Below are 12,480 nucleotides of genomic sequence, written 5' to 3' on the forward strand. Positions count from 1 at the left end.
CTATCCTCCATACACACACATACTACTATCAGCTCAAAGAGAGTAGATGGGATAGGAGGCGTCTACCCTTCATACACACACATACTACTCTCAGCTCAAAGAGAGTAGATGGAATAGGAGGCATCTACCCTTCATACACACACATACTACTATCAGCTCAAAGAAAGTAGATGCGATAGGAGGCATCTACTCTTCGTACACACACATACTACTATCAGCTTAATGAGAGTAGATGGGATAGGAGGCATCTACCCACCATACAAACAGTATACTATCAGCTCAATGAGAGGAGATTGGATAGGAGGCATCTACCCACCATACACACATACTACAATCAGCTCATTGAGAGTAGATTGGATAGGAGGCATCTATCCACCATACACACATACTACTATCAGCTCATTGAGAGTAGATGGGATAGAAGGCATCTACCCTCCATACACACATACTACTATCAGCTCAATGAGAGTAGATTGGATAGAAGGCATCTACCCTCCATACACACATACTACTATCAGCTCAATGAGTGTAGATTGGATAGGAGGCATCTACCCTCCATACATACATACTGCTATCAGCTCAATGAGAATAGACGGGATAGGAGGCATCTACCCTCCATACATACATACTGCTATCAGCTCAATGAGAGTAGACGGGATAGAAGGCATCTACCCTCCATACACACATACTACTGTCAGCTCAATGAGAGCAGATGGGATAAGAGGCATCTACTCTTCGTACACACATACTACTATCAGCTCAATGAGAGTAGATGGGATAGGAGGCATCTACCTACCATACAAACATGATACTATCAGCTGAATGTGATATGGGATAGGAGGCATCTACCCTTCATACACACATACCACTATCAGCTCAAAGAGAGTAGATGGGATAAGAGGCATCTACTCTTCGTACACACATACTACTATCAGGTCAATGAGAGTAGATTGGATAAGAGGCATCTACCCTCCATACATACATACATACTGCTATCAGCTCAATGAGAGCAGATGGGATAGGAGGCATCCACCCTCTATACACACATACTACTATCAGCTCAATGAGAGTAGATGGTATAGGAGGCATCTACCCTTCATACACACATACTGCTATCAGCTCAATGAGAGTAGATTGGATAGAATGCATCTACCCTCCATACACACATACTACTATCACTCAATGAGAGTAGATGGTATAGGAGGCATCTCCCCTTCATACACACATACTACTATCAGCTCAATGAGAGCAGATAGGATAGGAGGCATCTACCCTCCATACACACATACTACTATCAGCTCAAATAGAGTAGATGGGATAGGAGGCATCTACCCTCCATACACACATACCACAATCACCTCAAAGAGAGTAGATGGGATAGGAGGCATCTACCCTTCATACACACATACTGCTATCAGCTCAATGAGATTAGATTGGATAGAAGGCATCTACCCTCCATACACACATACCACTATCAGCTTACTGAGTGTAGATGGGATAGGAGGCATCTACCCACCATACACACATACTGTATCAGCTCAATGAGAGTAGATTGGATAGGAGGCATCTACCCTCCATACACACATATTGCTATCAGCTCAATGAGATTAGATTGGATAGGAGGCATCTACCCTCTATACATACATACTGCTATCAACTCACTGAGAGTAGATGGGATAGGAGGCATCTACCCTCCATACACACGTACTGCTATCAGCTCAATGAGTAGATGGGATAGTAGGCATGTACATTTACCTTTCATACACACACTGCTATCAGTTCTATGAGTAGATGGGATATAAGACATCTGCATTCACCTTTCATATACACATGTCTGCATCAATCAAAACCAGTTGAAATTTGTATTTTAGGTGATTTTCAAAACTAACTACTGGTAGATGTTAATGAGCCGAGCATGCACAGTACCAATAGTAGTGCTCAAAGTAACATTATATAACCTTTTCACAAAGTATTGATAGTGAAATGGTTAGAAGATACGAGGTAAATGAAGAAAATCATATAGTGAACATACCAGTACATTCCTTCAACTCAGAAACATTCATAATGAAACACCAGTAGTGTAACACCGGGTGGTATATAAAACATTATTTTATAAGTGACAAAAAGGCAGCAACAAAAAAAAGTACATTTCAAACAGTGTTAGTGACAATTTCCAAAGTTGGTGATTTAAATTTAAGCAGATATGTCCCCCATATCTAAATGTCAACCAGGATATTGATACAATATTTACCTGGTGTACTGAATGTAAAACCCATGAATATATATGCAAGTCTTCATAATGTATCTGTTCACCTGAAACAACCTCCTCAATCTAGGTTTCAGGGAAACACATTTTTTTTAATATTGATATAACTACATAAATATTTTTTACTTTAATAACAAAGAAGAAATGTACATAAAAATAACCTATATTTTGCAATAATTGCAAAATACATAACGTAAAGCATCATTGTATTTGCACAATAGTCTATTTACAGAAAAAAAATGACTTTAGGAATCCAATCCCTAAACAATACTGGTATCATGAATAGTCATTTATTATAGTAGAATGCATTGAAACTGATGTTCATGTGAAAAATAGCTGGGGCAATCAAAAAGTAAAGTTAACTCTGCTCAATGTAACACAGGTCTAAGGCCATTGAAGAATACTTGTAATTGGAATCAATATAACACAGGATAGCTAAGGTCATCGCAAAATAAAGTGAACTTTAACGAACATAACACAAAACTTAGGCCAACGCAGAAGTCAATGAAATACAGGATAGCTAAGACTATTGCAGAAATAGAATAATGTTAACTTTACTCATCTTAACACAAGAAAGCTAATGTTATCGCAGAATCTGAATATTGTTAACATAACTTACGATACGATATCTAGGGCCAACTCAAGATTGGGATAATGTTAACTTTACTCATCTTATTAAACACAGGATAGCTAATGTCATCGCAAAATCTGAATAATGTTAACATAACATGCGATATCTAAGGTCATCTCAAGATCGGGATAATGTTAACTTTACTCATCATAACACAGGATACCTATGGTGATCAAAATCAAATCAGTGGTTTTCGACCCAGTATTCACGGAGCTTCGAAGAGCTGCTTTGTCCTCCGGGGAGCTCCCAGGAGTTTTGCATGATATGCAAATTTATGCAAGAATATTCATGAGCTGAAATTCAGTGCAGCGCCTCGTTTTCATATTTAACTTGTGCTTTGATGACAAAATGGAACTATGTGTCCATGCAAATTTTGGGTCTGAAGTTCAAATACTTTCTCCAAGTCAGGTAATAATACTACCTCCATGTGTAAATTTCACAAAACTACGAGCCGTAAATATTTGCTGTGTCACGATGCATTGTTGTTGGATGACTTGCACTACATCTTGCTCTGATTTGAATAAACATAACATTACGCCAAATCATTAAAATCAAACAGGGTTAATATAATTAGGATGTCTTTGTTGACTTGGACGCACTGGTACTAAATACAAATTTGGAAATCTCTAACAGGACAGAAATCTTGGGTCCCTGAACTTTGAACCAATTTCTATTAATTTTTCAAACACCTGGCAGTAGCAGTTTTTCTACTTGACTAGTTGAATCTGTTCATATTTGCACAGAAAAAAAAAATCCTTTCCGGGTGACCTCATTAAAAGCTATTTAGTGAAAGTGGAGCTCCACGGAGGATATGGTAGCTTCCCTGGATACCGAACTGGAAACCACTTGTTTGATTGTGATCACCTCTCTAAGGCCATTGCAGAATTGGTATAATGTTAACTTCAATAAACATAACATGTGATAGCCAAGGCCATTGCAGAATTGGTATAATGTTAACTTCAATAAACATAACATGTGATAGCCAAGGTCACAGCAGAATTGGTATAATGTTAACTTCAATAAACATAACATGCGATAGCCAAGGCCATTGCAGAATAGGTATAATGTTAACTTCAATAAACATAACATGCGATAGCCAAGGTCACCGCAGAATTGGTATAATGTTAACTTCAATAAACATAACATGCGATAGCCAAGGCCATTGCAGAATTAGTATAATGTTAACTTCAATAAACATAACATGCGATAGCTAAGGCCATTGCAGAATTGGTATAATGTTAACTTCAATAAACATAACATGCGATAGCCAAGGTCACCGAAGAATTGGTATAATGTTAACTTCAATAAACATAACATGCAATAGCCAAGGTCACCGCAGAATTGGTATAATGTTAACTTCAATAAACATAACATGTGATAGCCAAGGTCACCGCAGAATTAGTATAATGTTAACTTCAATAAACATAACATGCGATAGCTAAGGCCATTGCAGAATTGGTATAATGTTAACTTCAATAAACATAACATGCGATAGCCAAGGTCACCGCAGAATTGGTATAATGTTAACTTCAATAAACATAACATGCAATAGCCAAGGTCACCGCAGAATTGGTATAATGTTAACTTCAATAAACATAACATGTGATAGCCAAGGTCACCGCAGAATCGGAGTAATGTTAACTTCAATAAACATAACATGTGATAGCCAAGGTCACCGCAGAATCGGAGTAATGTTAACTTCAATAAACATAACATGTGATAGCCAAGGTCACCGCAGAATCGGAGTAATGTTAACTTCAATAAACATAACATGTGATAGCCAAGGTCACCGCAGAATCGGAGTAATGTTAACTTTACTGCATGCCCTACACATAATATTAGATAAAACATGGCTATGTAATAGTTAGTTACTATATATTAATAATGTGATCTATGCACCAGAACTGTGAGTCATTAACAAAGCATCCATTACCCTGGCTTAACACACGTTTAGTTTCACTTTATAAACATCCAGTAGTGGATAAGTCACTATTACCTGTTCAGGTCTGTAATCAGAAATTGAGCAGTAATTTAACCATAGTATAGTTAGTATAGCAGCATTGTCTGAATCACGCAGTTTAGAAAACTATAGTAAACACCCACCCACCCATAAATCCATTCAACTGCTTCTAATGTATGTATGTGCTAATAGATATGAAACAAAATGGCTAGATGTCAAGTTGCTAAAAAAGGGTGCACTTCAATAAACAATCGCTGAATAGAATCTACCAAGGTATAGTTGGGAGGCGATGGCTGAATAAAAAGACGATGGATGGCAGTATATCATCATACAAAGAATAGACTGATAGTTACAAGTAGCAGAAGAAATGATTTGAAATTTTCCATCCATTGTACACCATCTACCTACTATAGCAGAACCTAATTACACATGACCATAGCAGTAGCAGTCAAGCATAGAAACCAAGGTAGCATTCTACATTCACACACAATTCTGTGTACGCATGATATGAAGCAACCATACAAAAACTCTTCGCAGAAAAAAATAATAAACTTGTGAGTGACTTATAAAAAACACTCTGACAACTCAGTAACGTCACATACGTACTGGCAATACTGACCAAATGAAGATTGCAGAATGTAACCCTTTAAATGTATTAATCATAATGAAATTTGAAATAATTTACATTAGAAGGTTAAATGATGAAATCGCTATACGGTAGATAAATATTCTAAAAAACAACAGGCTTCATAAACTTAGTTCTGTAAACATAAGTTACAAATAATATTTACAAGTCACACTTTTCAGTACAGGTAGACTTTTTAAGTGTTAAAAGATGACTTCATAAACATAGAAACTCACTTAATGCGAGAGGCTCATTTCCTGTGCATGCGGCAGAGGGCCATAGTGTGGCGTTGTTTACAAAAATGTCTAACCATGAGCCTTTGCGTTTTTAGCGAGCATTGTTATCACTGCTCGGGACTTAATTCCTGTGCATGCACCTTGGATTTAATACATGAAATATCGTCACCTCCATTTCAAAAAATACCTCAAATCCAAACTGAATGACTTCATGTACAGTGGATGGGACAATTACTAATGCTGCATATCAAGGTATTGATAATATACCAATAATTAGTCTGCAATTAAGACCTTCTCAGTAAGTTATTAAACATGAAACTATAGCAACAACTAGGATCAATAAAACGAAATGATAAACATCAAGGTCCCACGCCCCTATCTGTCCATGCACTCCCAGATTCCTGTATCAAAATGGCTTACTGCAAAATACTTTAAGCTGGAATTAATTTTCACTGAAAAGAGTTTTTGGGTGTATTGTTTGGAGTTTGAATGTAATGTCAAATATAGGAAAAAAAGGTTTATTTGCTGGATTTTATTTTCACTAAATCATCCCTTCAAGCAGAAATAGATTCCAAGCAAAAAGTATTTTACAGAAAATGCTTGATTATTGGTAATTTGTAATACTCGAAATTTGCATCACGAAACAAATACGTAATTATCAATGTGATATAATATACTATATGTATGTGTGAAGTTTGAACGTGATCGGTCAAAGCATTTGTTGAAAAACAAAATGGCAATCAGTACGGAATTTTGAATCAAATCTGGGGAAAAAAATTAGGTGCATCATACCGAGTTTGAATTAAATATGTCCATGCACATCCAAGATCCAGTTCCAGAAAGGCAGAAATGCTTGACTTTTAGCACTAAAATGAGTGACATTCAGCCATCTTGAGATACAGGTGCAGACGCACATATGCACTGAGGTGAAAAAACCCAAACAGAGACTAACATTACAATAATTCTAAATGCACAGACATATTCTCCTATATGGGAGCTTTTTGAAAATGTACACTTTGCTGTACTTACAAAATGTATGTATTAAATAAGTTAGAGAGAAAGTCCTAATTAAAAAATTAATAATGAGTATTGCTACCTTGAACACATCAACTGAGACCATTCAAGCTCAATTTTTCAACAATATGCTCATGAAATAAACAAAATTAACATAGTATCATTTTAGAAATGCCAAGAAAACAATTATAGTACATTCATCTAAACATAGTTGAACTCTGGTGACCTTGCCCTTTGTTATATAATATAATTCCCTTTATCATAGTTTGTTTCAATATAAATATGCATTTCATAATTAATTTTGAATACAAACAAGTTTTGGGGTTGAACCAACAGTGGGGAATCAGTCTACCGAATGTCCTTTAAAGATGTAAATATCTTACAAAAACATTGGTGCCGTATTTGTTTAATTATTTTAAGGGACATAATTTCCAGCTTTATTCAAAGTAATTCAGATATTTTAGTATAAAAACAAATGCGTCATCGCATTTAGACGTGAATAGATTCATAAAACATGCAAGATAACAGAAAATCTTAGCTGGCTTTTGTCCAAGTATTTTGTACAGGTGTCTGTAAAAAATTAATGATTCACTGAGACAAATATGAACTGCCTCATTGTGTGACTACTGTATTATATGAAAAGTAAAAAAAAACACCCTTTATGAATAGCTATCATGTTGCAAGCTCTGCTTTGTATGCAAATCAACTTAAATAGTTAGTTGGTGTCCAGTGAAGGGAGAAGTCAACAGTACTGTTGCCTCTTGCAACTTTGAAGTGCGTTTTTAAACCAGTATTATAAAAACATTCTGTTCTAATAGCTGAAACAAATTCCTGTGAACACGTACAACAATGCATATTTCCACTGAGATCAGTGACCTTTGATGTGTATCACCAGTGATCAGTCAAGTAGAAACAGTCAAAATATTTTATCAGATTTTCTCAATTTTTGCATGGTATTTTCATACAGGACATCTGTTGTTCAAACTCAGGGAAGACTTTATACGGATGAATAAGGTGACCAAGTTTGTTGAAGTTTGGAATAGAATTAGTAAAGTTATTATGCACACAATAACAATTATTAACGACGACAACAACGACAACGCCGGACAAAATTTTCCCCTTAATATACCTTTCCCTTCCATCTTTGATGGTACGGGCAAGGTAATAAACGCATGAAATAATGTGTATTATTGATGTAGAGATCAAATGAAATAATGACCCCTATCTCCACACATGTGTTTATATAGAAAAGATTTAAAAGTCATAACCCTTTCCCCAAAATGTTAAATATTACACCATAGAAATGGTAACATTAATGCCCAAATTACCATTCTCTGCAAATAACTGTGCAATGCTAGTATCAAAGACAAGACAATCACTATTCATGATAGCTGCTTGAACTCCTTCATGTATTGACCGCGGAGTGGCCTCCCACGACAGTCTTCTTCGATGACCATTTAATTCTAACCTGTTAAAACAACACACATATCTCATGTTAGTCTGTGATTACACTGACTTCATTTCTATGTTAACTCATTAAGTTAAGGTAGCGAGAAGGTTTTGTGACGTTTTTAAATAAAACATTCTCTGTCTGTTGTCTCGTTCAGAACAGTAATTTAGGTTATATATATCAAAAGACTAAGTATAGAGGTGCAAGTTCGCATAAACTGGACAGACATTGTTTACATAATTATCACGTGACATCAAAAATGGCGAACCTTGTAAAAATGACCGCGATTGTAAAAATCCGCGATTGCGAGAGCACACTGCGGAATTTCCTGGTGAAATTTACGTCATGCATTGTCCGTAATCAAGTGCATTGAAATGCGTCTCCGATAATCAAAAGACCTATTATTCCGATTTCTATGCAGGTTTGTTTTTTTGTCCCCAAATTATTTCATACTTGACACCTTTAACAGACTATTATTCTGTGACAAAGCATTTTCTTTAAAAACCCAGACATATTTTGCATCATCATTATCTTTTGAACGATAACTGCGAGTTTGAATGTCCTAGTCCGAACGCACTTGATTTGGCGGCGGTCCCAATGAGTCGTTCTCGATCAAAACTTCAACTCGAGAAAAACGCGAAAAACAGTTTTGGTTAATAAAACACTGTAGATTTGCTGCATTATTATAAATATACACTAAAAATGGCCAAACATATTAACCACTGATATCATAGAACTCATAAAGAGTGTCAGATAATGAATAATTTCAAGCTTGAGCGTGAAAAATGAAGAAAACTGCTGGCATTTGAGTCCGTACTCCAGGAACGTTCGGGTTTTCCATTGTTATGCAAACGAACAACTAGGGATAATCCTCTGACAAACATTACTGTCCCACAGTACACGCTGACAGTTTACAAACAAGCTAATCCTTCAAGTGTCTCTGATAAGACATCTAATAAAACGGTTTTCATGGTGAAACAAAATGGCCGATGTTTGAAAAAAATTGCTGTGTCAGAGTGCGACGGTCAATGTTTTCAATGAGCGAGCGAGCGAAAAAAAAACGTGATTAAAATGCGGTCGGTTTCCGGTCGGACAAGACTGCGTGGTCGGAAATTAAGCGATAAGCGGCCGATGTAAAAGCGGAAGGTTGGGCGAAATGAGTACTGTATGACCATGTTTCTCGGACGAAGTCTCGACTGACAATAATGCTGACAATGGACGTTAGATAAACGCGCATTGTTTGCAACTGGAAGCTTATCACCCGTTATATCAGAATCGTCAACAACAGAGTATACAGATAAGATGTTATCATTTAATTCCTTCCAAAGATAAACACTATGCAAATATCCACGAAACGGCAGTTGTAGTCTTTTCTGCTAGTGTTTTAAAACACTAACTTGAGCAACGTTATTTCGCAATTTCGATCTTTTGTAAACCTGGGGTGATGTATCAAGGTCTAAAGTAACCGTTTTATCAATTTTTGAAAAATCAAGAAAAAAGTGAAAATTTCCCTTCTTGCTACCTTAAGACACTTCATGCAGGTCAAAAGTGACTGGTTGCCAAACACCAGTTGTTCGCATCTGAAGATAAAACAATGAAATTTGTTCACAGATGTTATTATTCAATTTACAAGCATGCGTCCTAGTTAATATAACAACTTTCGGGCTATGTCTCTGCAAATCGTGCTTTAGTGCGAATCCATGCATGACGTTTTTTGTTAAACTATTGCAAATGCTGGTTTGCAAAAATGAAAGCGAATGACGTCAAAGTGCACCGGCATTTTTGTCAGGTGTGGTTTTGAACCGAAAAACTGCCAGTGGTATAAAAAAAGTTTTTTTTGAGGAGGAACAGAACGTCTGGAACATAAATTCACAGTCTTTGCATCTAGACCACAATCTTATTCTTTAGCAAATGCTAGAGGTACAGCAATCCCATGGTAATACACATTCACATGGCAGTGCACATTTGCATTGTAATACACATTCGCATGGTAATACACATTTGCATGGCAGTGCACATTTGCATTGTAATACACATTCGCATGGTAATACACATTTGCATGGCAGTGCACATTTGCATTGTAATACACATTCGCATGGTAATACACATTTGCATGGCAGTGCACATTTGCATTGTAATACACATTCGCATGGCAGTGCACACTCGCATGGCAGTGCACATTTGCACTGTAATACACATTCGCATGGTAATACACATTCGCATGGCAGTGCACATTTGCATTGTAATACACATTCGCATGGCAGTGCACATTTGCATTGTAATACACATTCGCATGGTAATACACATTCGCATGGCAGTGCACATTTGCATTGTAATACACATTCGCATGGTAATACACATTCGCATGGCAGTGCACATTTGCATTGTAATACACATTCGCATGGCAGTGCACATTCACATGGCAGTGCACATTTGCATTGTAATACACATTCGCATGGTAATACATATTCGCATGGCAGTGCACATTTGCATGGTAATACACATTCGCATGGTAATACACATTCACATGGCAGTGCACATTCGCATGGTAATACACATTCGCATGGCAGTGCACATTCGCATGGTCATACACATTAGCATGGCAGTGCACATTCGCATGGTAATACACATTCACATGGTAATACACATTCGCATGGTAATACACATTCACATGGCAGTGCACATTCGCATGGTACTGTATTACCCCAGGCACATGCCCCTCCCTGGGCAAGCGCCCACCCCCCTGTTTTCACAAAAGTTACATGTTGGGGACATCCTCGGTTAAACACCCAGGGTGATTTTTAGCCAAGAATTAGGTCAACAATAAAGTTGTATTTGTCAAAAACGAACGCGTTTGATTTATTTAAATAGTGTGTTTGTTACGGTAGTTCTCTTTTTTGGAGTGTGTGGTGGCCCTGAAAAGGGCCGTTTTGTTTGTGTTTTTACGTAAAAACTCATTGGAAGAGCATCGCCAGGCAATGGACGCAGGGCTCTTTGGCAAGGAACAAAAACGTATCCGTGTCCAGCCATTGTTACTAAAAATGTAACCGTGCATTGATTACAATATTTACCATAGTTTGTAGTCAATTTCAGTGAGTAATACAACTTCATTCGCTGACATAAAACAAGTTTTATTCTTGAAATTCGACCCTGTGTCTTAGTGTTACCACAGATCTTGACCGAGTGCTCACGTTTATTGAAACCTCGCATAAATCAAGAAATAAGTACGTGTACAAAGTGTACAAAAGCATTCCTTTATTTGACCTTATCATACGATCACAAAAACAACTTTTTAAAATATTTTTTGGGGTGGTCCTCGGGTAAGCACCCACCCCCAAATTTTTCCCGATTTTGTACGTTCAGGCCCCTGGGCGCATGCACGAGGTAATACGGTAATACACATTCGCATGGCAGTGCACATTCGCATGGTAATACACATTAGCATGGCAGTGCACATTCGCATGGTAATATTTATTCGCATGGTAATACACATTAGCATGGCAGTACACATTCGCATGGTAATACTTATTCGCATGGTAATACACATTAGCATGGCAGTACACATTCGCATGGTAATACACATTCCCATGGTAATACACATTCGCATGGTAATACTTATTCGCATGGTAATACACATTAGCATGGCAGTACACATTCGCATGGTAATACTTATTCGCATGGTAATACACATTAGCATGGCAGTACACATTCGCATGGTAATACACATTCGCATGGTAATACACATTAGCATGGCAGTACACATTCGCATGGTAATACTTATTCGCATGGTAATACACATTAGCATGGCAGTACACATTCGCATGGTAATACACATTAGCATGGCAGTACACATTCGCATGGTAATACTTATTCGCATGGTAATACATTCGCATGGTAATACACATTCGCATGGTAATACACATTCGCATGGTAATACACATTCGCATGGTAATACACATTTGCATGGTAATACACATTTGCATGGTAATACACATTCGCATGGTAATACACATTCGCATGGTAATACACATTCGCATGGTAATACACATTTGCATGGTAATACACATTTTAACAAAGGTTACTCTTACCTATATGCAAAATTTTCAGCCTGTTTTCTAGAGCCTATGAGCTGTACTATTGCAAAGAACTGTTGATGACCATCATATTTCTCTTGTTTTTCCAACACCAGCATGAAATTGTGACCAAAACATGACTGCATCATTACCCAATCAACTGCACCAGGTAAATTGATATCAGTTGCTAGAAAAACTATGTCTTCGCCTGAAATGAAACAGAGA

At 37.1% G+C, this 12,480-nt stretch overlaps 1 protein-coding gene across 1 annotated transcript in view; it reads right to left on the bottom strand.

Moving 5' to 3' along the window:
* Nucleotides 1-2,091: 2,091 nt before the first annotated feature.
* LOC100375002 (E3 ubiquitin-protein ligase SIAH1) overlaps nucleotides 2,092-12,480 on the bottom strand; it is a 33,116-nt gene continuing 22,727 nt past the window's right edge. Inside the window, exons 5-6 of the mRNA XM_002740674.4 lie at nucleotides 12,271-12,463; nucleotides 2,092-8,200 (exon numbers count right to left, since the gene is read on the bottom strand). Of these exons, the coding sequence (XP_002740720.2) occupies nucleotides 8,023-8,200; nucleotides 12,271-12,463 (371 nt within the window). The 3' untranslated portion in view covers nucleotides 2,092-8,022. The remainder of the gene's footprint in view (nucleotides 8,201-12,270; nucleotides 12,464-12,480) is intronic.

The sequence above is a fragment of the Saccoglossus kowalevskii genome, chromosome 7 (genome assembly GCF_978046115.1).
Source record: "Saccoglossus kowalevskii chromosome 7, keSacKowa6.1, whole genome shotgun sequence".
NCBI classification, from domain to species: domain Eukaryota; kingdom Metazoa; phylum Hemichordata; class Enteropneusta; family Harrimaniidae; genus Saccoglossus; species Saccoglossus kowalevskii.